The 27206-nt window shown below is 34.0% G+C and overlaps 1 protein-coding gene across 2 annotated transcripts in view; it reads left to right on the top strand.

Annotated features, from left to right (window-relative positions):
* Positions 1–15504: 15504 nt before the first annotated feature.
* The window catches only part of LOC126778890 (MAP kinase-activated protein kinase 2), a 29246-nt gene continuing 17544 nt past the window's right edge, over positions 15505–27206 (top strand). For both annotated transcript variants that reach the window (XM_050502638.1, XM_050502637.1), the window contains exon 1: positions 15505–15809. In XM_050502638.1, the coding sequence (XP_050358595.1) occupies positions 15717–15809 (93 nt within the window). In that variant the 5' untranslated portion in view covers positions 15505–15716. The remainder of the gene's footprint in view (positions 15810–27206) is intronic.

Here is a 27206-nt window from a genome sequence, read left to right as displayed (position 1 = left end):
AGCACGCCGTTACCGAAGACGCATATCAGGCAGGGTAGATCCTTCGAGATTTAAGGTTAGCACGTTCTAACAAACACACTCTTTAGTACGAATTACGGACAAGCTTTATTGAGTTTTCATGTTCTTAATAATTATTTATAATACATTTGTCTTATTCTCATTCGAAGAACAAGTGTATTTGTCAGATAAACTTGCACCAATGTTGGAGTAGCGTGATGGAATTAGTTCCAAGCTTTATTTTTTTTTTATATAGAATAGGAAGGTGGACGAGCATATGGACCACCTGATGTAAGTGGTCACCAACGCCCTTAGACATTGGCATTGTAAAAATGTCAACCATCGCTTACATACCCAATGCACCACCAACCTTAGGAACTAAGATTTTATGTCCCTTGTGCCTGTAATTACACTGGCTCACTCACCCTTCAAACCGGACCATAACAATACAATGTACTGCTGTTTTGCGGTAGAATATCTGATGAGTAGGTGGTACCTACCCAGACGAGCTTGCACAAAGCCCTACCACCAGTAGCTTTATCCCTGAAACATGACTTTGCTCAATAGTCAAAGAATTTTCTAAATTGAAGAATTAATTAAATATTTTGAATGAATTAATTTATTATTTTGCCAGAAATTATGGCAACATCTCTATCAGCATTTTTTCAGATTCTTTAAGCAAATATGAACCAGTCATGTTACTCCTGTCAACGATAGGCAAGATGATTAAGCAAGAAGAGATTTTAGGATTTCTTTCTGTGTTCCAACTGCACAGTATACAAATATAAGCTTTATGTATAAGATTATTGAGTTCAAAATTTAATGCCACGTATTATTGTTTTCATGCATTAATATGAATTCAAATCTTATGCAAAAACAAGTTTCTTTAATGTTTTAATAGAAGAATGTTACACATAACGCAATGAATTTAAATATTTATGATACCCAATATCATAAATATTCAAATTAATATAATTATTAAAATATATATGTAGTGATTCAGTTGGAATACGGATTTGTGTTATTATTTTCGTATGCAATAATTTGTTATCTAATTGTGAAAAATGTATAGAAAATGAACTTTTCACCTTTGGGTTATATGATTAACTTTCTTGTGGATAAATTATAGTCATAGTTCGACCTATTCGTCTGACGTTTTTTAGGAAAGCGAACGAAATGAGAAGACGTTTGAAAGAAGCAGACGTTTCAGCCACGGCTTCCAATCCCAAGAGAAATAAGCCAAACGCGCAGGACATATTATAGTGCACAAGTGAGTGTGCAAACACTGGTGCACTGTCTATTCCCCTAACTTTTATAACCTTATGGGATGGGAATCTGGCACAACTGGAAAGAGTTCACGCGCAGGACTAACGGCTTGACGTGCTTTCCGAGTCACGGGAGTGTACACACTTCTAACTTCCAGACTCCGAGCTGCTACTTATAATTTTCTGACAGAAAAACCCAATAACTTTTTATTGGCCCGACTTGGGAATTGAACCCAGGACCTCCAGGTCTGCAGCCTTACATCAAGCTACTAGACCAACGAGGCAGTCAGTCGAGGATATATATATATATATATATATATATATATATATATATATATATATATATATATATATATATATAAGAGCTATATACCTAAATGTTATATTAATTCGTGTGATATATTATGTGATGCGTAATGTGCAGGACCAACGACTTAACTAAAACGTATTTCTGAATTGCCCGTGTCACTTGTCCTTTTAAAACTTATATATAATTCCTAATGTAAATAATAATTATAAAAATTAATATTTTAATTATTAATCTTATTTATACAGATTGATAACATCTTTTTACAATGATAGCGCAAGGTATTTCCTTATAACTCGCTTAATTAACTATTGTATTCGAATTTACGATCGCTTCAAGATAACTAGCTTATATTTTTTTTGCTTAGTAAATATATTTGTCTATTTATATATTATTTATATATATTAATATAATTTACAACAGCTTAAAGCAACGCACAGGAGTCATATTCTGAAAGAACAAACTCGAAACTCACCGCAGAAAACGTTCGTGAAATGTCAGAAAGTGATATGCAACATTGACCGTAATAATCATAACATTACAAGAACACACGCATCAAAATAGTATACCGCCATAAGTTGGTTGTCACCATTTCACGGGTGAGTAATGAAGTTGTTACAAAAAGGTACTGCTGTTTCGTTAATTTCCATTTTTGTATAATAATTATTTAAGATATTTGAGAATTATCAATAAAAAAAATGTGTATTTCTTAGTTTTAATAATGATTATATTCAAATGAAGGTTGCTGAACGAACACTTGCTTTATTAAATCTCTACTTTTAAAATATTTTGTCATGTGGCCGAATTCTACTAATCTAAAACGATAACGATGCGTTCCCGATTGAATACCAATCATTGACTAATATTTATTCAGATCGGAACCGAACCGATATTATGTTAACATATACCATTATTTGAAAACCAAACCTAATTAATTTATGCCAATAGTCGATAATTAAATTTAAGTATAGGAAAACGGATGAACGGCAACTGACTAATACCAACGTACATCAAAACTGTTGAGCCTTAAAGCTTAACTTTAAATTTATTGTTAGACTACTAAGAAAGGATTATTGAAAATTCAACTTTAAGGGGGGAAAAGGAGAGGTAACTTTGTATGGATTTGAACCGAATGAAGTCGGACGGCAGTTAATAACTCTTATAGTCAAAACTACTAATTATCGATGTATATAAGCCTCTTTAACGGTCTGCTTAACTTCAAATGTCTTCGTTTCAGCATGACAATAACATTTGTAAAATATGTAGAGAAATCATTATACTCTGAACATAATGTTGGGGAAATGGTGTACGTGGAAAATGGTAATAAGGTAAACAGAAAAACAATTAGATGAGCTGAAGATTAGACCTTATCGAATTATTGAAAAAGTTTCTAAATCGATATATATATTCAAATTTAGTTTTGCAAAGTTTTAGGTTCATTTTTGATGTTACAATGGTTAAAATCCCGCCATGATGGTATGGTCAACAACCAGGAGATGGTACGCAAATGGTATGTCATGTCTATGGTATAATAAATTACGTACAATGCGCGTTCGCTTTCAACGCGACACATCCCACGCACATAATTTACTGGTGGTAGAGCTTTGTGCAAGCTCGTCTGGGTAGGTACCACCCACTCATCAGATATTCTACCGCAAAACAGCAGTACTTGGTATTGTTGTGTTCCGTTTTGAAGGGTGAGTGAGCCAGCGTAATTACAGGCACAAGGGACATAAAATCATAGTTCTCAAGGTCGGTGGTGCATTGGTGATGTAAGCGATGATTAACATTTCTTACAATGCCACTGTCTATGGGCGTTAGTGACCACTTACCATCAGGTGGCCTATATGCTCGTCCGCGTTCCTATTCTATAAAAAAATGTTTGCCTTCATACTGGCATTTAATAATTTAAGTTTCGGTTAAAAAAATTGATGTTTTAAAAAAGTAATAAGGAATTGTGAAGGAATAATAAACTTTAAATGTCGGTTCTTTGTGTACAGAGTAACCTTAAGTTTACTCATTTGTAATCCATCATTGAAATAAAAAAATGCTTATTGAAAAATGCTTATATATATATATATATATATATATATATATATATATATATAAGCATTTATATATATATATATATATATATATATAGGGGTTATATACTTTGTCATTTATGTTAAATACATGATGAAACAATCAAATAATATTATTATATAAAGCTGACTAGATAATTTATTGTTTCAAACGCATTACAAGGCCAGTCTGATTTAAAATTGCATTATAAAACTTATATATTTAGAATTAAGCTGTATAAAATTTATGTATAGTAAATATTGAAGCCGAGATGGCCCAGTGGTAAGAACGCGTGAATCTTAACCGTGAATGTGAACCAGTGGAATAAGCTCCAAACCTTCTCCTCAAAAAAAAAAAAAAGGGAGAGGAGGCCTTAGCCCAGCAGTGGGACATTTACAGGCTGTTACTGTAAATATTGAATTAATAATTTCACAAACTAATTAAAAAACCGTTTCTTCACAGAAAAATATATATTTCATTATGTATTATAAGAGTTATATACCTAAATGTTATATTAATTCGTGTGATATATTATGTGATGCGTAATGTTTTACTGGTTAATATTGTTGCTTAATACAGACGCGGAGTCTGCGATGAACGTGGTGGCTATGAAAGTAGCGATTTAATGAGTTTTTTTTTAAATGGAGGATGGACAAATTAGTCACCTAATGGATACTGTATGAAAAATTAACTATTCCTTACATCGCCAATATGCCTGTAGTTACACTGGCTCACTAACCCTTAAAAGAAGAACACGTACGATATATATTGATTTGACGGGCCGGTTGGCGTGGTTGGTAAATACTTGCCTTGCCTTTTGGGTTCGATTCCTGCCCAGGACAGACATTTATGTGCATGAACATGTCTGTTTGTCCTGAGTCTGGCTGTAATTGTCTACATAAGTATGCTTTTAGAGAAGAAAAGTAGTATATGTAGTATATCAGTTGTCTGGTTTCCATAGTACAAGCTCTGCTTAGTTTGGGATCAGATGGCCGTGTGTGTAATGTCCCAGGATATTATTATTATATATTTGAGGAGTAAGTGGTAGCTCAGACGGTCTTTTACAAAGCCCTGCCACCAAATAAGCTATCTATTGCCACCAACAGAAAAGATAAAGATAAATAAACAGCTTAGACCTTGAATTAATATGATATAATTGGTCGAGGTCTAAAATAATGTATAGTATTCATTATGGACTATATAATTGCGTTTTTGTAAATGGATAAATAATAATATTTTTCATATTAGCGATGTTGTTAAACGGTTTACGGAAGTAAAATTAACATTAATTTTACTTTACTTATATATATATATATATATATATATATATATATATATATATATATATGTACACAAACAGTTCCTGGTTAATATATATAACGGTGTATAACGGTTCTATTAACGAATCGCATAGAATATGTGAATCTTTTATTTCTACTCCTCTTATAGGGCACGGATGACGTCGCTTTTTAGGTACTCAGTGAAATTAAATGTCTTCATTAATACATTTGTGATATGTTAGTATGTGTGTGTTCACACATACTTAAAATATTAAATACGCTCTGTTTATTGAGAGATCGCCCGTGTATTTATTTAATATGTTTTTTATGTTTACGCAGCGCTCAATCAAACTGACAAGGCTTATACCGAGAATAAAAATAAATATTAATATATTTTTTGGATTTAATAAATAAATAAATACACTTCATTTGAATATACCACATATATTCTTATATAGAATGTCACATTATATATATATTACTTACAAAACATCCATCTTATTATAATGGCAACTGGCCTCTGTCCCCAACCAATTCTGTCCCCTCTTCCATTTCTTAATAGATTTTGGAAAAATCACTTTATTTATATCTTAGTTCCCAAGGTCGGTGGCGCATTGGTGATGTAATAAAAAGTTTGATAATATTTCTTACAATTCCAATGTCTATGGGCGGTGGTGACCACTTATCATCAGGCCCACTTGCCCGTCTGCCTAAATAATACAATAATATATGTATATTTATAGTCTATATATTTAACATATACATAAGATACAAAAGTTCATTAACTGATGTCTATATCTATGAATCGAGGCTGTAAAAGCGTTTATTAGAAATCGCTTATTTCATGGCCAGACTTATGAGTCATAAAATAGAAAGTGGTCCCTGACAACATCGCGGATTCGAACTGAATTCAGATTAAATGCTTGTACATATTAGTTTCGTTATATTGTATGTCTGTTACGGTAATACAATAAACTTGTTGTTTATCGTGACTTCGTCCGGTTCTAATTTTCCTCTTAATCCCATTATTTATATGCCTTTATTCATAGCCTGTAGATTTATTATGTAAGAACAAACTCGAGATTCACCGCAGAAAACGGTCGTGAAATGCCAGATGGTGATATGCGACATTGACCGTAATAATCATAACATTACAAGAACACACGCATTAAAATAGTATATCAACATAAGTCGGTTGTCAAAATTACACGGGTGAGTAATGAAGTGAGTTCTTAGAGAATTGCACTGCAGGTCCGAAACTATCACTTTGTCAAATTTCATTACTACCAGTTCAGTAGATTAGTCGTGGAGAACAAACATATTTCATTTAAAAACTTAGTTAATTTTCTTATATGTCGCAGCGTCAGTACTATGATGCTATCTATCGGAAACCTCAAACAGTTCATAGCTGCTTGGGTACAGTCGTTGCCATGGTGAATTTGGATAGTTGGAGTGACAGTTAAAAATAGAAAAAGGAGAGTTGGAGAATTCGAACTGGAAGATCAAGGGTCAGGATAGTGAAGGCAGAACGAGCGGTTGTGGAGAAGATCACCACATGGTATCGAGCTCACCACGTTTCCGATCCGATTAATTCCGCAAAGTTAATTTGCAATCTGTGTACTTTTCTTTTACAATTAATAGGCCAGCGTTTGACCGTTGACTTGCCTGATGTTAAGCATCGACACGGTCTAAGATGTAGCACGCTTGCCTATAAGAAACCTGTTTACTCTGGATTTGAAGACACCAACATTGTACCTATCGGGAAATATGGTATAAGTACTTTATCGATTAAACGGACTATTATATCAAGTGCCAAGAGTGTTACTTTGTATCTTCACCATGTCTGACTAATCGGATAACGAGTCACGAAATATTCACAAGTGAAACTGGTTTAGTAAAAGCCTCGAATTGGTATTTTTAAAAATAGAACAACATATCATTCAAATTGATGTAAATAACTCACTCAATTACTCTTAAATAACTAAATAACACAATTGAACACATACAACAAATCACAAGCTGCGCCAATAATTCATTAATTACTTTACACGATGAATACATATGTGTACGTAATGTATGTATATGTACATTAACTGCCTCGTTGGTCTAGTGGCTTGATGTAAGGCCGCAGACCCGGAGGTCCTGGGTTCAATTCCCAGGTCGGGCCAATAAAAAGTGATTGGGTTTGTCTGTCAGAAAATTCTCAGTAGCAGCCCGTAGTCTGGAAGTTGGAAGTGTGTACACTCCCGTGCCTCGAAAAGCACGTAAAGCTGTTGGTCCTGCGCCTGAACTCTTTCCGGTCATGTTGGACTGCCGTCCCATCGGATTATGAGAGTTAGGGAATAGAGAGTGCACCTGTGTTTGCGCACACACTTGTGCACTATAATATCTCCTGCGTAGTTGGATAATCTCTCTTGAGATTGGTCGCCGTGGCCGAAATCGGTCTGGAGGACATTATTATTATTATATGTACATTATGTAAATTATACATAAAGGGTTGAAATTAGCGCACATCTTCTTTTTAACAAATCTGTTGTAGGGCTATTGGAATCCCCTAGCTATATATTTCCGTAATTTCGTAACAGCCTGTAAATGTCCCACTGCTGGGCCACAGACCTCCTCCTCTCCCTTTTTTTAAGGAGAAGGTTTGGAGCATATTCCACCACACTGCTCTAGTGCAGCTTAGTAGAATACACACGTGGCAGAATTTCAGTGAAATTAGACACATGCAGGTTTCCTCACGATATTTTCCTTCACCGTATACAACTATATATATTGAAATATTTAGAAATAGCATATACCTAGCTTCATATATAATAAAAATAGTCCAGATAAAACCGGAGCGCATTGCAAGTTTATCTACTGTACATAGTGCGTGTAATTACACTGGCTCACTTACCCATTACACCGGAACAAAATGCCACAAATTATATTTGTTTGTCGGTATCATAAGGTTTTATTTATGTTTTGCTTCACGCAACGTTCAATTCAATGATGAACTGTCCGTTGGTGTAGTGGTTAACATGTACGGCTGCAAATCATGATGTCATGGGCTCAATTATCAGACAGGCCAAAAGGCATAATCGTTTTTTTGGTCAAGAAATCCTGTTGCCAGACATAGACACTTCAATTAATTCATCAACTAAGCACTGTTAAGGCTATTTACAATGTCAGAGCTCGCTCCCATCGGGATGTTTTTAATAAAGTTGGAACTTATAGATGAGGAGGTGTGCTTAACGCCAACGCATCATCTCCAGGCATACCTGTGCATGCAACATGCAAGATACATTGTCAACAATAATCCTGAAATTTTTAATTATGTTTTGCCTGGTAATAAAAACATTTTAGTAAATAAAATCATTTTACTAGGTGGTAGGGCTTTGTGCAAATCCCTCTGGGTAGGTACCACTCGCGCATCAGATATTCTACCGCGAAACAGCGATTTGTATTGTTGCGTTCCGGCTTGAAGGATAAGTGAGCCATTGTAATTATAGGGACATAACATCTTCGTTTTCAAGGTTGGTAGCGCATTGGCGATGTAAGGAATGGTTAATACTTCTTACACCGCTATTCTCTATGGCCGGTGGTTACCGCTTAAAATCAGGTGGCCCATTTGCCCATCCGCCTACCTATAACATAAAAAAAAACATGGAGATACTTTAATATATCATTATCCCAAATGATAGAAAAGATACCAAAATATACACAACACGTCTGTGAAAATATAATTATCTAAAGACAAAAAACAATAAATACAAAGATGCGCGTGCGCATAATATGTACTGAAAGTAGAAATGTTTCGTATATAAGGTTAGGTAAGCTTGAACGCTTAAGCTTAGCAAGTCCTAACCTTAGACCTCTCGGTGAAAGTACTGCTTTTCAAATGCCATACTCAGGTTAATGACCTAATCTATATAAATAAATATAATTAAAGTGTTTGTCTATAATTTCAAAACAACTGTCTATTTGCGAGTTACGAAAACCAAACAAACAAATTTATTTATTTTAGACTACCTAATAAGTTTATATATACTCTGGCGAAGGTGCGTGTTGCCAGTATTATACATAATGTATAATACCTATAAATATTTATATAAGCAGCTATGTATTTGTAGCACAGCCACTAGTATACACTTTACATAGTGCACACATAAGTGACTTTATTGTAACTGTAAATAACTTAATTTATTATGTTAAACAGTTTTTATATTTAATTAGTTATTTTTAATTGAAAACTTTAACTTAATAAACATGTAATGTAGCTTACTCTTTTGGTGCATTTTTTTATTTATTTATAAATGAACAGGCAGACTGACTGGTCACCTGGCGGTAAACGGTCAAAACTGCCCATAGACGTTGGCACTGCAAGAAATATTTATTATTTACCATCCCTTACATCGCCTATGCCCATATCTTTGGAATGTTAAAACTGAACTAAGACGTAATTTTCTTAAAGGAATTTTGTAATAGCAGTATTATAAAACAACAATTATTGCAACAAAAATGAAATTAAGAAAGATCAAACTATGTTACGTTGGGTTGTTGTTTTGAAATCAAATATACAATAATAATGATGGCCCAGTGGTGTGATGACGAGAATTATAACCGATAATTCTGTGTTCAAATCTAGGGCCACTTTATTTTCATCCGGAAAACATTGAGAAAAATTTTTTGTTCAATGAAGTGGCAGTTCAATTAGAGCAGTTTGGTGAAAACCCTAAATCTTCTCAAAAAGTAGAGAACGCCTTATCCCAGCTGTGATATACTTACACGACTTTTTTATAGAATTAGTAGGCGGACGAGCAAATGGGCCACCTGATGGTAAGTGGTCACCAACGCCCATAGACATTGGCATTGTAAGAAATGATAACCATCGCTTACATGGCCAACGCTCCAGCAATCTTAGGAACTAAGATGTTATGTGCCATGTTGATCGTATGTTTTTAACATTATTTGTATCCTTAGTATTACATAATCATATTACTAGCAAAACCAGGAAGTTGTTATCTTGTATATGTATTTATTATTCTAATTGTGATATCAAACATTGAATTGTATAAAGTGTACGTGCTGCAACGCCACCTAGCGGTGAAGTCTACTACTCTCAAACAGACGTCCAACCATTAAATGCCTATAATGGCCAAAAATAAAATGACACGGCAAGTATGACTTGCCGGTGAAGAATAGCCCGGGTAAAAGGGGCAACCCCGAGGCCCGTACCCAGACTGGCTTTTTGGGCCAGTCAGGAAGAACCATCTCTCTCTCCATTTAATGACAGCTCCTGGGTAAAGTATGATCCTGTCCGCTGGCCTTTCAGGAAGATTGTTGATGCTGCAAAGTTTGTCGGGAAGAAAAACGCCGTTTTTATTACGTATTTGACGAGCCGGTTGGCGTGGTTGGTAGATACTTGCCTTTCACGCCGAAGTTTGTGGGTTCGATTCCCACCCAGGATAGAAATTTGTGTGCATGAACATGTCTGTTTGTCCTGAGTCTGGGTGTAATTATCTATATAAGTATGTATTTACAAAAGAAAAGTACTATATGTAATTAGTATATCAGTTGTCTGATTTCCATAGGACAAGCTTTGTACAAACTTAATTTGGGACCAGATGGCCATATGACAAAAATGTCCCAGGATATTATTATTATTATTATTATTACTATGATTTATGTATGAAATATGTATATAACTTGTTATAGTGTTTTCTATAGTTTTCATATGACAATGATCGTAATTTCACATATTTAATAAACATAGTTATCTAACTTTTATAAACAGCAAGAAAATCTATATTTTACGTAAATATATATCTACATCCTCGAATCTAACAACCTAAATGGCTCTTTATATAATTATAATTATGATAATTGTGTATTTTGTGTCGACATTGAGAAACAACAATATTTACACAATTAACTATAATTTAATGTAATTGCATACAACGTATTACGAAGTGACGGGATCGTTAAAAATTGAGAAAAGCGAGTCGATATCGCCCTTTGGTAAAACAGCTCAATCTTAAACAAGGATTGTTGTTAGAAAACCGGGCAGAAGGACTGAATCGTGTGCTTGTTTATAATTTATTATGTGCTCGATTAAGGAACACATCATGAGGAAACCTGAACTTGGAGCAGCGTGGTGGTGGTCGCTTAGGAGCAAAAAGCGAATAATAGCATACTTTATTATATTTGCTTACCTATTAAGCAAATACTTTGCTTATTTATTTCTATTACTCTTAATTGATTTCAATAATCAAGAATCAAGTTTTTAAGTTAGCATTATTAAATTTTTTCGATAACGATTTTTCTCAAAAAAATATTTTATTGGTTGCAACTGAGTAATTAAATAAGACCATTTTACATAAGATATCGACTCTTTACGTCAAAACTGTTGTTGAATACAAATAAAATATATTTAAACATGTTTCGAAGATAATTACGTATTCCTTTTATGAAGACAACTTAAATTGACACACACCACAGGCATTAGAGTCAAGGCTGTAAATCATAATTCGTACCATGAAGGTTTATTTCAGATGACCATCTATTTTTATATGGTAATAAAAGCTATAATATAGGATGGCAGTACCAACCTTCAAAATTTAATAATTGACACTGCGTCTTGGAGTATGAAGATTAAAATGATTATTATATAATGATTTAACTTTTTTATATATATTATTTTATTTTGTGACAGTGAAATTTTCTACTAATTATAGGTTATCACATCATTCGTAAAATCATCACATTATACATAGTCATGAAATAAAGCTAATAGTTAAAAATTACAAGTCCATAAAAATACAAGTACATTAACATCATTAACATTATTAAAAAAAATTGAAATTATTATTAAATTTACGATTGAATATTTATATAAACTTACATATTAATGTAGAGAAAAAAAATTAGAGAACAAAAGAACAACAAAAAAACAATTTTGGAGAACAAAAAAAAAAGTCATAATTCTATATAAGTTAGTGAATAATCAGTCAAGTTGGGTCTATGGCAAGATTTCGAGCGTCACAATAGCATGCGAAAGGGATCCCGTGGCGCTCCTCTTTAAGACGGAAAGGGTACCGCTGGTTTTTTAATGGGTATTCCGATGTTCGCGGCGCACACGGCACCTTGGACACCGGCGAGCCCCACATACCACCCCACTGTTCCCGTGGGGGAAACGCGAAAAAAAGAGTTTCGATGGCAAGATAGTTCAACGAGGCCAACTGTTTAGGTAATTCAAAATGTTGCGTTTGAACTGAGACAGGCTATTATGAAAAATATCCAGATCAGCTACTAATTTTGAAATGCTATTGTATAAATCTGATAAACGGGACATCAGTGATTTTTTTCCTAATTGCGTCCTGTATGTTCCTATGTGTAAAAGATTACCTATTCGTCTTGTATTGCTAACTCGTGAATATCAATATTATTATTTAAAATATTGTATAAAAAAGTAAGAAATAAAAGTAACCTCCGGGATTCAAGACTTGTTCTGTCAAAATGTTTAAGCCTCTCACTATATGAATGTTGACTAGTTTTTAATCTAAACGACATATGCTTCAAAAACCGCTTTTGCACTCGCTCAATCCTGTCAACGTGTATCCTGTAATAAGGTGCCCAGATTATACAACAGTATTCAAGTCTACAATGAACATAGCTGTCAAAGAGTTTTATTATAGTCGAAGGTCTTTTAAAATCTTTGGAGCACCTTAGTACAAATCCGAGGGATTCATTGGCCTGTTCCACGGTTTTTCAATATGTGAGATAAAACTAAGCCTATGTCAACCATAACACCAAAGTCACGTACTTTATTTATTTCAGTCATTTCTATGCCATTTATATAATATTTTGATGAAATTACTTTTTTTTTGCGGGTGAATTTTAAATGGTAGCATTTATCGATATTTAAAGTCATTTTATTGACTCTACACCATTCAACCAGCCAAACGAGGTCATCTTGTAATAATTGTACATAGTAAATCTGTTTAATAGTGCGGGTCAATTTCAGATCATCTGCAAATAAACTAACAGTGGAGCTTTTGAAAATATGTACAATATCATTTATGTAAATATTAAAGAATAATTGACCCAAATTTGACCTCTGAGGGACTCCAGAGTACGCTATGAAGTTATTGGACTTATTACCATGTATGACTACTTTAGAGTGTCAGCATTCAAAATATAAACTGCACCATTTCTGCACGGTACGCGTAATTCCGTATACCGATAATTTCTTTAGGAGCAGAGAATGATTTACTTTGTCAAAAGCTTTGCAAAAATCTGTATAAATGGCGTCAACTTGATAACCAGCATCAATAAAATTTGCAAACTTTGAACCGAGCAGAGCCAAATTAGTATGTGTCGATCGCTTAGTCATGAATCCATGCTGATAGTTGCTAAAATACTTTTTAACGTGATTATATAGCAAGAGATAAACTAATGATTCGAAGACTTTATATTTTTTGCTATCGTGGATATTATTGATATTGAACGATAATTGTTTATTTAATTTTGTTTACCAGATTTATAAATAGGTACAATTCAACTTTCTTTCTTTCTTTCCATACATCTGGAAATTGACCCGTTAACAAAGATCTGTTAAAAATCATCGTAAGCGGTAAAGATAATGGTACTGCACACTTAGTCAAAGATATTGGTGGTAACTATCAGGTCCAGACCACTTAGATACATCAAGTTTCTTTAACTTTTAGTAAACTGCATCGCGTTTAAATATAAAATTGTCGATTTCATCTGAAACACGCACGGTCTGCTCTGTAGCGCTTTTTGACTTTTCTGACATTGTTACAAATTTGTATTAAATTTTTGCTGATTTATGTTTCCATTATTTGTAAGATTTATCATAGAAGAAATATTTTAGTGATTATATTAATAACAAGTGGAGAGAGAGGTACAATTTTGAAAAGTAAATTAAGACAAATAATTCTCGCAGCTTAATATACATACATACAAACACTCTAGTACATACCTAAATCGATATAATCCTCTAAAACCGTGTTTTTTGGCTTGGCCAGAGTTCAATAGATATTGGTTACCAATTGCACTATCCCGATCTTACTTTACTTACATTGTGTACAATAGTGCCCTTTTTTTTCTTTTACAACTCTACAATAATCTAAAATCTCAATATTATGTTTGTAATCTCTTATCACGAATGTCTTTTGGTTCTTGTGTTTTATTTATTTTTATTACTTCGTTAATTTACATTAATGGCACTGTATATATTTTTCTCTTCGGTTAAGTGTAGGACACGAGTTAGAGAAAACTACTACTTTTCTTCGTCTAATACAATCTATTTTCATAATATAACACTTTTATTATACACAAAATTAACGTATCTTATTATGCATGTTCAAAGCGTGTATAATATAAATAACTACCTACGGGGCTTAAAATTCAATATTCACTCCTGCATTAAAATAATTCTTTGAAATGTATATTATTCCAATCAAAGAAGGAGTAAAAATGCATAAACCTTAGATTTTCATATTCCATGCGATTTGCTAATAGTTCTGCTGTATTATGCACTACAAACAGTTTTTGATTAATTTCACTTTATTTATAACTAACTGACCCGTGCCCACTTTATTGGGCGGTAAACATTTTTACTTATGACGAAATTATGATTGTACTTCGGTTAGTACTGAGTGCTATGATTTATTTCCTGACAAAAGTCGCGTTGGCCACGACATCCGACTACCACGAAAAAGTTTTCATTTTTCGGATTAATATATAGCATATGACACTCACAAATGATGTGGCTTTCTATTGGTAAAAAAAATTTCAAAATCGGTTCAGTACATCCAGAGATCACCCGCTACAACCTCACAAACTTTACTTTTTTATAATATTAGTATAAAAGTATAGATATAGATACAACACTATTTCACTTGACTACTTATAATCACTTTAATTTAACTTTCAAACTTCCGATTTCCAAAATTCGCGGACATTAAAAACGATTTCTCGCGAATCCATAGCGAATATCATAGATTATTTAAAATCTCCACCAATGATATGGCGTCACTTCAATGTCAAAATTGTTTCTTTGTTATAGAATTAGGATTTTTTAGATGTGCCCATAAAAGTCGCTAATGCACTGAGTGACTGGGAGCACCAACGCCATCTTAAAAGTGATAAGTATAAAGCTTGGCTACCCCATACCGAGGCACTGGATATACACACAATATATGCCCCTGTGTGGCATGGCAAGTAATTAAATTATTGTTTTTGTTTCTTTTTATAGTTTGAATCTTTCACTAACAATCATGTTTAGATAAATTTTTACTAACAGTGTACGGGCCACAAGTCTGAAGAAAATATTTTTTATTTAATTCATTTATATACTTAGATAATTTTCCTAATGAATAAAATAAAATTTATTATTTAGTTTGAATAACAATCAATTAATACGATATTCATACGGTCAATATAACTAGAACGAGGCAACCCATAACGAAGAACCTAAATAAAAAGAAGTTAACTATTTTTATATAGCAACACATAATGAAAATTGCGAGATTGTGAGTCTGTGAATATTTTATTCTATTAGTTGGTAGCATTGCTAGTTTATTCGTCAGAGTTCAGACGATCTGTATTGCTCAACTCGGTGTAAGATTTGTCATCTAAGAAGATAATATATACTTACTTTTACTGTAAAGAACCCTTAGTTTAAATACTAAATATATTGTGTATCTAATAAATCGAATATACAGTGCCAACAAGAAAGTGATAGTGTGTAACATTGTGTTTAAAGTTTATGGTGTGGACTAAAATCAATACGAGATGAATTCTATATCAAGAACACCAAAAACTACGCCTATAACGGATGATTACGATATCTCTAACACGGTCCTCGGCCTTGGTATTAACGGAAAAGTAAGTTTCTTTAATAATATTGCTTTAAATATACATATAAGGAACATTATAGTAAATAACTTATTGTTTACATAAATGACGTAAATGCACAAAATTAGATTGATCAATCAGGTTTTATAGTGTGACCAATGCGACAGAATTAAAACGTTCGATTATTATAATTTAAATACTTCGTTTTTTTTTTAATAGAAGATTTGTGTGAATTCTGCTATGAGCAATAGTCGAAACATTTTTAAACGTTGACTCATTAGTATGCTTAAATCTATTATTGGAACCAATAAGTATCTAAAAACATGTCCAGTATTGTAATTTGTAATTTTCAAGTAATACAAAAAAATTCTACTATCTTACAAAAAACAAAGTATTAATAACTTAATGCTGTACGCATTAATTACACTGTAATTATTTCATGTTTACAAAAAGACTGCATTTTCATTTAATCATAAATTGTTGTTTACTAATTATAACATTAAATTATTATATTATATAACATTATATAGTAGTAAGTTACCATTTTTTAAGTCTGCCTGTTACTCCATATTGAAGTATAATTTTTAAATACTTAATAAAACCTTTAGCTTTTGTGTGCCACACACACATTCACATACATTATCAACTTTCAATTTGCCATATTTAGACTTAATATTGAACAATCCATTTATATTTACATGACACTTACACAGACATGCATATGTATATAATAAACCAGTAAATTTTAAATGATGTCAAAATATTGACTTCAAAACTACTAACATTCTATATGATAAGTTATTAAGCTGTCTCATAATAAATTTTATGCATAATTTAATGGATATTCTAATAAAAAAACAAAAACCACTTTGGTATTAATTTATGAAAAAATATTATAGCAAAAGTTACTCATTGTATTAATATTAATTCTAGTAATGTAAGGTAATTAAAATATAGATGAGTTTATCTTTCCTCTTTTTCTAAACTGCTAATAAATATTTGATGAATTGAATAAAGAGTAAACAAATCATCATACAGATAACAAATGCCTGAGCTGGTCTCAAAAACAAAAAATCCCTTATCTGTATGATCCAGAGACAAATGAATAATGGATGAAAAATAAATGAAATGTAATGATATTTGTTATTGAATATAGAAATAAGGATAGGGCTTTGTTCCAGCCTGTTTAAGTAGGGTTACTCATAATTAAGGCGATATGGATAGACATGTAACAATTAACTGAAGATTGCAGGTTTATATATGGTAAACGAAACATGCAATGCACAGCACCACTTTCCTCAAGAGACGAGAAGGCTTTGTCCAGCTGTTGAGATATTTAAAGGGTTTTCATTCATTTTATCACCATAGATAAATAATTGACTAAATTAGAAGCATGATTAACATAACATCTAGTTTTCATGTGTATCTTAGTTGTGCAAATTATCTTGACAATGTTATGGAGAATGGAGAAGACAAAGGAGATTTATTTATGCAGTTGAGAATACAAAATAAATGAACATTTTTTTTTGCAATGTGATGACCACCCACAATGATTAGGCACTTTTGCCAGTTCGACTACCTACTAAAAATTAAAAATAACTGCCTTGTTTTTCAACAGGAAGTGTTATTTGGTTACACACCAGCTTCCCTGTCCAATGAATCATGTGTGATAAACATACAAAACTAATGACTTTTTAGGTGATAACGCACCTTGGGAATAAAACAATCCCACAGACGTTCCAAATATAAATATGAATCTAATAAGAATTGTTAGAAAAAATACTGGTTGAGTTTCTATTGCCGGTTTTTCTCGGGCTTGAGGTGTTTCTTACTGAACTGGTCGTTGATTTTTAACAGTTAAGGCATAGATACACTTGAAATTTTGTTACATTAATACCTTTTTTCTTAGTAATTGTGCTCAGAAAATTAAAATATACATATATATATTAAACTACATCATATAAAACATTTCTTCTTTGTTTCAAAAAAAAATTCATCAATTAGGCATAACAGAAATAAATATGTAAAATATTAAATTTAGATATATTTAACAAATGAATTGAAGTATTTTCTTGTTGAATTGCACAAGTAGTTACTGTAAAAATCATGACGTGGAATGGTGCAAGAATGCCAGCATCATTTTTGGTTCACAATTCCGATCTGGGCAATAAATGAACCAGCCTTGTCACCAGTGAAGACAAATGTTTTAAAAACGAATGATGATGCTGAACATTATTAAGCTAGAAAATTTTAATCATGAAACAAATTATATCTATGTATTATCAATGGGCGCCTCCTTGATAATATATTTTATCTACGTTGATAAACTCGAGTTATCACAACGGAATTAGTAAAATTGTTCTCTGATTATTAAATATTGTAGTTTAAATATACTGTACGGATATTTAAGCTAGTTAATATATACATAATTTGCTGTGCAAGCACGTCTGAGTAGATACCACCCACTCATCAGATATTCTACTGCTAAGCAGCAATACCTAGTATTGATGCATTCCGGTTTGAAGAGTGCGTGAGCTAATAGTAACTACAGGCACAAGGGTCATAACGTCCTCGATTCCAAGGTTGCTGGCGCATTTTCTCGATTTGATGTCAATGGGCGGGTGTGAGATGGCCCTGTGGTAAGAACGCGTGAATCTTAACCGATGATCGTGGGTTCAAACCCGGGCAAGCACCACTGAATTTTCATGTGCTTAATTTGTGATTATAATTCATCTCGTGCTTTACGGTGAAGGAAAACATCGTGAGGAAACCTGCATGTGTCTAATTTCACTGAAGTTCCGCCACATGTGAATTCTACCAACCCGCATTGGAGCAGCGTGGTGGAATAAGCTCCAAACCTTCTCCTCAAAAAGAGGAGAGGAGGCCTTTAGCCCAGCAGTGGGACATTCACAGGCTGTTACGGGCGGGTGTGACCACTTACATTAGGCACATTGGCAAAAAACAAGAAAAGAAGTGTCTTTCTATAATGGAAGTTTATTTGAGTTGAATTCGTATTGGGCAACATTGAAATAATTAGGCCATCCTTGTTGAAAACTCCAACACGAATTGGAGCATCGTGATTGAATAAGCTCAAACATGCTCAAAAAGAGAGGATGCTTTAGCCACGTTGTGGGATATTGACAGGCTTTCTTTTTATTTATTTTACTTATAAACTCACTATTTATTGCCCAGGTTTGTAATCGCAGGTTAAGATTCACGTGTTGTGATCACTTTGCTATGTCGGCAAAATTTTCGTTTCATTTATCGTGTGTCGATGTATTATAGCCAACTAAACACGATTGATACATTCGTGCAATGAGATGAATCACGTTGCATTACTAAGGGATAAAAAGATGATTTATGGTCAATGACCTATTGATAATAATAATTGGACATATGATACTTGAATGCTATTGCGACTGTAAGTGCATCCGTTTTGTATGTTAAGTATATATGTATGTAATGTATATACCTATACTTATTTATTTTACATACTACTATTTATTTGTAATACAGTACAGCCCGCATTAGGGCAGCGTGGCGGAATAATCTCTAAAATTTCTCATTTTTTTTAAACCATGACTTCAATGGCTGTTATAAGTTTAACGTGTGTATCCGTGCGTCAGTCTGTGGCATCGAGTGGATCGATTTTGATGAGGTTTTTATGTTCGAAACTTAATTTGATGGTGGTCTAGATGGTTTTTAGCTATAAATCATCTCAAGAATATCATCAGCTCATTCCCTTCGTCAAGAAGGGATACAGGTCTTACCAACTTTCATAGACCCAATTAATTTAAAATTACGATGCCCAGTTGTGACTACGCTTGTACTCAAATATTACTATTTAAATATTACATATAATGAAGTTAAGGGGACCATTTGATTTTTACTTTTTTAAGATGTTTTTTGTGTAGGGGGTTATTTAATTTTTTTTTATTTAATTTAACTTTCCGGGACTTAGGATGTCTCGAGTCCCGAGACTTTAAAAATGTCGATACTTTCCAAATTCTAATTACGGTTTAACAGTATTTATATATTGAATTGGATTATGTTATTAGTTAAAGCCCAGATAGTCCAGTGGTAAGAACGCGTGAATCTTAACCGATGATCGTGGGTTCAAGCCCAGGCAAGCACCACTGAATTTTCATGTGCTTAATTTGTGTTTATAATTGATCTCGTGCTTGACGATGAAGGAAAACATCGCGAGGAAACCTGCATGTGTCTAATTTCACTAAAATTCTGCCACATGTGTATTCCACCAACCCGCATTGGAGCAGCGTGGTGGAATAAGCTCCGAAGCTTCTCCTCAAAAAAGGGAAAAGAGGCCTTTAGTCCAGCAGTGGTACATGCACAGGCTGTTACGGTATTGTTAGTTATAAATACTGGTGGTAGGGCTTTGTGCAAGCTCGTCTGGGTAGGTACCACCCACTCATCAGATATTCTACCGCAAAACAGCAATACTTGATATTGTTGTGTTCCGGTTTGAAGGGTGAGTGAGCCAGTGTAATTACAGGCACAAGGGACATAAAATCTTAGTTCCCAAGGTTGGTGGCGCATTGGATATGTAAGCGATGGTTGACATTTCTTACAATGCCAATGTCTAAGAGCGTTGGTGATCACTTACCATCAGGTGGCCCATATGCTCGTCCGCCTTCCTATTCTATAAAAAAAAAAAAAAAAAAAAATGGATTCAAGTGTAAAAGTTTAACTACATTAGCATATAGCATCGTGTTAACTTCATTTTAAGGTATTCAAGTATAATTATACACAAGGAAAAACGAATATATATATGTACATAACTGCGAAGCTAGATAAATAGCTTAATTTATATAATGATATTATATACTAAAACAATCTCCGAAACTCGCTGAATAATTCTTAATAATAATATCCTGGGGCATTCACACACGGCCATCTGATCCCAAACTAAGCAGAGCTTGTACTATAGAAACCAGACAACTGATATACTACATATACTACTTTTCTTTTGTAAATACATACTTATATAGATAATGTTCAGTTAGGCATTATAACTCATTATATTATAACTATTATAACTCATTCATTAAATTTACTTTTATGAAATAGTTGACCATGTAGGACTACGTGATGGTAAGTGGTCACTACCGTCAATAGACATTGGAGCTGTAAGAAATATTATCTATTTCTTAAATCGCCAATGCGTTACCAACAACATCGAGAACTAAGATGTTATGCACCTTTACATTGTTACACAGGCTCGCTCATCCATTAAACCGGAACACAACAATACTAAGCATTGCTGAATGGTGGTAGACTATATGATGAGTGGGTGGTACCTATAAAGACGGGCTTGCAAAAACCATTACCGCTAAGAAACAGTGCGCATTGATCATAATAATTATAACATTTCAAGAACACGCATCAAAATAGTATATCACCATAAATCGGTTGTCAACATTTCACGGGTAAGTAATGAAGTGAGTTCGACTGAACGGCACCGCTTTACAAGATTATTTTTATTCGGTTCGTAAACGTATATTCGAATAAATACATATCCGGATTTTGTAATTTTATTTCTTTGTTTGCAAAATCATTTGCCATAATGACATACCTTGGCACAGTTTTACGTAAGCGTCGTGACGTCATAAGTTTCGCAATATGACGTATACCATTATACAATTTATAGTCTCGTTCGATGTTCATTTGCGTCTGTGGTGACATTTAAACTCGTTGATCATGTGGATAACTTGTAGGGTTGGAGCTACTATTTCATAAAAGTAAGTAAAGCGAATGCCCCATTTTTTATATAAAATACGTTGGAGGGCAAATTGGCGACCTGGTCGTAATAAATAAGTGGACGATGAAGTTATATTAACCGTTCCGTAAAATCTTGGGAGCTAAGATATTGTGACCTTGTACATGATGTACAAGTACTAAGTATTGCTATCAAGACGGGCTTGCACAACACCCAATCAACATTTAACTGCTGGTCTAAAACTTTTTGAGGAAAAGGCTTGAAGCTCATTTCAACACCCCGCTCCATACTCCTCCTGTATCAATACTGCTCAAGTATTATTCAGTTTACTTCACCTGGGCACACGAAAATTCTGCGGTGCTTATCGGATAAACCAGAAACCGATTGTGATTCACGTGTTCTAACCCTTGAACCACCTCGGCTCTTATTTTCACAGTTAAACCTGGAATCTACGATATGTGCTTTGTTCCAGTAATTTATCTAGTATGGAATAGCTGATGATGTTTTATGGTGTTTTATGCTGTTCGTTGGTAAGCACACCATGCACTGACTGAACCGATTTGTACATTTTTTGAATAAAATAATAGTCCCATTATTTTAAGTTGCCTCTAATGGATAATTCGGGAAAATCTGATAGTACTTCTTTATAGTAATTTAGTTGTAATTGATAGGACAACGTCTGTCGGGAGGGTTAGTTAGTTGAATAAATGTCAATACAGATGACCTACCCAGATGATTCCTAGATTCTCTTACAGCACGTAAATTATGATATACCTATGTGAACCGTATTGTAATATAATTAAAGATTAAATTCCAATTGTATTATCGATTCGTTTGGTATTATCGGTGTCATCGTGAGTCGTGAATAGTCTGATAACGATTATCTATTTTTGTAAACTGAAAATTATCGCTCTGAATCACGTATGGCGCCCAAGAAATGTACGTTATATTTTACGTTAAAAACAACATTACAAAGCAATGATTTTACTCGGTAACTTGGTAGTTCGTCTGAGTAAGTACCACCCATTACTTCACTCATCATACCGCAAAAAAGCACTAGTATTGTTGTGTTCTAATTTGAAGGGTATTTGAGCCAGTGTTATTAGAGACACGGGGGACATTTCGTAGTTCCCAAAGTAAGTGGCGCATTGGCGATATTAGGAATGGTTTCTGGGTCAACTTTTAATGGCGAGGGTGTCTACACACCACATTTATATCTATGGATTAATTGATTTTTACGACCAATGCTGGAAAAATATCAAAAAGTTATAAGTAGAAATTTAAAAATAATACTTGGGTATTTTTATTTAAAGTATTTACGATAGTGTTATTACGCCGATTCTTCCCAGTTGCAAAAATAAACAGCCCTGTGTTGCATCAACCGGGAGTCGAACAGCGTTGCAAGATATTATTATTTATCGCATTTGGTCTTTACTACCACTTACCATTAGGTGGAGTAGAGTCATTTGCCTTCCCGGTAAATATATAAAAAAATCCAAAACAAGAGCGAACCGGTATTGCCCGCGTTTATATATTAATAAATAAATAAATAAATAAATATATATATATATATATATATATATAAATTAACGGTTACACTTATGCAAGCCGTTTAGTTAAACACTGTTTTATCTCTTTCTGCCATTATTGATTTCACAGTCGAAAGAAGAAGATAGCATTGTTGTTAACATCAACTTGCAAGTAAGTATGTTAAAATAAAAAACTTTTTTTTTGAAATCGCAGATGAACATTTAAAATTTATTTAATTGTTTTGATCCTAAACAGTAAAGGCTTTTGTCCTGCTATAGAGCATTTATGGGGTCTTGTTTTCTTTGTAGTATGTATTAAACGATTCTTATATATTTACTAGGTGGTAGGGCTTTGTGTAAGCCCGTCTGGGTAGGTACCACCCACAAATCAAATATTCTACCAAATAGCAATAATCAGTATTGTTGTGTTCTCGTTGGAAGTGTGAATGAGCCAGTGAAACTTCAGGTACAAGGGACATAACATCTTAGCTCCCAAGGTTGGTGGCGATGTAAGGAATGTTTAATATTTTTTACAACACCAATGGCAATAGTGACCACTTACCATCATGGTCCAATTGCCATACCGCCTACCTATGTTATGATAAGGAAACTATTTTGCGCGTTTTCTCTTACGTTATGTTAACGCAAACTGCATATTATAGTGTCGCAATGTTTACACAACGAGTTATAATATTTGTACGAGATAATAACATTATGTCAACAAACAACGAAACATATAGCTTATGTACTTGTTAAGTTTATATACAAAACAGGGCCGAGATAAGTTTCAAACCTGGATAAGCACGATTTCATTTTCATGTGATTTGTTTTTGTTGCTCAGTGCTATGGAATAACACCAAATTCAGAACCTTTTTTTTTTATAACGCTGGAAAAACGCGTTACGCGTTTACCCCACGGGAACAGTATGGGTATGTGGGGCTCGCCGGTGTCCAAGGCGCCGAGTACGCCCCGAACATCAGAATACCCATCAAAAAACCAGCGGCATCCTTACCGTCTTAACGAGGAGCGCCACGGGATCGCTTTCGCATGCTACCGTGATGATCAAATTCAGAACCTATCTCATTAGAACACAATGGAAACCATTAATATGTATAGTTATTGGCTTCTCACAAACTACATCACCAGTTGAGCTATGAAGGACTATAAAATTTATATATATGTATATAACTTTCTTTTGCGTCCTACTTATAGCAAAGGAACTGCTCGACGTCTATTTTGAAACTGACAATGTTGTTTGTTTTGGTGTTTCTCGGTTGGTAGCTCAAAACACAACGGTTGCGCGACTGTGGCGCCGCCTTGGCGTCCGAATGAGATAGGGCCCTAATAATTCAATTGTATTTAATTATATATATGATTGTCGGAGTTATGTACTGATATTTTTTTGGCAGTCCACATCGGTAGAATCTATGTACATTCCAAGCTCTAAACGTTCTCCTCAAAAGGGACAGGCGGTCTTAGCCCAGCAGTGGAACATTCACAGGCTGTTACTGTTACTGTTGTCTTATATATTTTATCTTGTTAAATGTTGATCCAAAAGTGCTTGCAAGAGCCTACTTTAGCAAAGTATATTTTGTTTTTTAAATCCATATAAAAAAAATTAAATTCAATGATAAAGCGTCGTTGAATTGTTGATAATTTTACTCATACCACCAATTCGTAAAGCATAAGAAATGGTAAGGAAGTCGCATCGCAAGTTTTCCTTGCTAATATTATAAATGCGAAAACGAGTTTGTTTGTTGGTTTGTTACGCTTTCACTCAACCGATGACCATGAAACCTTGCGTATACTTTGTCAGGGATACAGAAAACGACATATAATACTAACACCAGCATCTCCCCCGATCGAATATATTACAAATCGTTTCATATATAACGTTCGAAACTATTTTTTGTGACGTCATAACAGATAATGAATGTGTCATCAAATGAAAGGATGAATGACTCTCGATATGAGAATGAATCGATTAAATATCAGAAAAAAAAATTTAATAGCGAAATCATTCCTGTTTAGATAGATCGATAGATAAACATTCGATAAGAGTTTGTTTGTTTGTTATGCTTTTACGTCTGAACTACTCAATTAGTCATCATGACATTTTGCATATATATGTCCTCGTCGTGTACAAAATAGGACCATAGGGTACCAAATAACTTTAAATCGATCGCCTTGACAATTGGTATATTATACCGTGTTTTGCTAGCAGCTACATACTATAACTACATTTATAAAACAAAGTTCCACCCTGTCTGTCTGTTTGTACGCGATAAACTGAAAAACTACCGGACGGATTTTGATACGTTTTTTACCAATGGACGGAGTAATACATGAAGGAGGTTTAGACGTATAATTCATTAATGTTTTATATAAATTAGATAGATCACGCCGACTGGAAGCTTTACTGGCGTGCGCTGCGTAAAAAAATAACAGAAGACCTTCATACCGTACGAAAGAAAAGTTCATTCAAAAAAAGAACATATTCTATCGATATTTTAAACAAATATTTCTCTGAAGTAATATTTCATAAACTAATTTAATTTACACTCGTTGCTAACATTATCTGTATAAAAAAAAAGGAATTTCGTTCGGTTTTCCCGTAACTATTTGTATACAATATTCGACCTTGTGTGTTTATATTTAGACGCTGTTATTCCGAGAACGTTTTAAATATAAATTCGACTAAGAAACATTTTGTACAGTTTCTGTTAAAAGGCAACATCAAAGAAAGTCTGTTTTTTTTTAAAGGAATTACTAATGTTCATATTTGCACCTCGAATTAAACGCGTGTGCGTGTGTTAGGACTGGGGTAGACTATAGCCCAAGTAATCAGAAACGAACCCGCGATTTTTACATCGCTAGGCGGCCCTAGACCATTGCGCTATTGACGCTTCATGTTTATTTATATTTGATTTTACGGTCGTCAACATACTAGTCACCGGTCCCGGCCTCGCACGCTAAGGGCAAATATAAAATTTATATCGTAATACATGTAACTACATATAAGCTTACGCGGCCGCCATGATTTCGTCCGACATTTTGCGACAATCATCGTCATATTTATTGTAATGCACCAAATATACTTTATTAAAGTTTGTCTGTCTCGCTCTTCAAGTCGTTAACAAGCTTATAAGGATACATCGATCGCCTAGTCTATTTTTATATTTAAAATACGAAAGTGACTTTGTCTCTCTGTTACACTTTCACGGCTAAACCACTGAATTGATTTTGATGAAATTTGATTTGAAGCAAGCTTGAACTCCAAGGAAGGCTTTGTCCTCGTATACATTTGACAGACCCCTCCCCTAACGCGCGGCTGAAAACTAGTATCCCACTTATGTATAGATAAGACCAAGTCTTAAGGGTGTCTTCTTGAAAGCCTTATCATGACAGATCGCCGTGATCAATTGTGAGGGATGAATTGTTAGTTTATCAAAATAGAGCAATAAATTACAGTTTGAAACTGCTCGAACCAGTCAGGGCTGTGAGATCCTGGAGTCTGGAAGTTGGAAGTGTGTATATTGCCATGCCTCGGAAAACACGTAAAGCCGTTGGTTCTGCGCATGAACTCGTTCCGGTTTTATCAGATTCCGCCGCGTCGGATTTAGAGAGTGCGCTATAATACGTCCCGCGCAGTTGGCTAGTCTCTCTTCGTCATTAGATGACATCATTTAGTTAATTAATAATTTTGTGACGTCAATATTCGCTTGACATTGATAAACAAACACCAGGTATCAAGTGCCATGAAAATGAGTTCGGAACGTCATTGTTCGCTTGACGTTGATAATCTTAATGCCTCCGCCTGAAGTGGGACTTTCCCCAGCTTATATCTATACATATATTATAAAAGTGATTAGTTTGTTTGTTTGTACGTACTAATCACAAGATGAACATCTCTCTTGTTGATCTTCTGTTTATAATTCATCTCGTGCTTTTCGGTGAGGGAAAACATCGCGAGTAAACCTGCATGTGTCTAATTTCATCGAAATTGTGCCACGTGTGTATTCCACCAACCCGCATTGGAGCAGCGTGGTGGAATAAGCTCCAAACCTTCTCAAAAAGGGAGAGGGGGCCTCAACCCAGCAGTGGGACATTTACAGGTTGTTGTGTAAATGTCCCACTTGTGGGATGTTGGGAAAGATATAT

This window comes from Nymphalis io, chromosome 27 (genome assembly GCF_905147045.1).
Source record: "Nymphalis io chromosome 27, ilAglIoxx1.1, whole genome shotgun sequence".
NCBI classification, from domain to species: domain Eukaryota; kingdom Metazoa; phylum Arthropoda; class Insecta; order Lepidoptera; family Nymphalidae; genus Nymphalis; species Nymphalis io.
The sequence above is the reverse complement of the archived record's forward strand: the minus strand, read 5'-3'. Positions and strand labels throughout refer to the sequence as shown.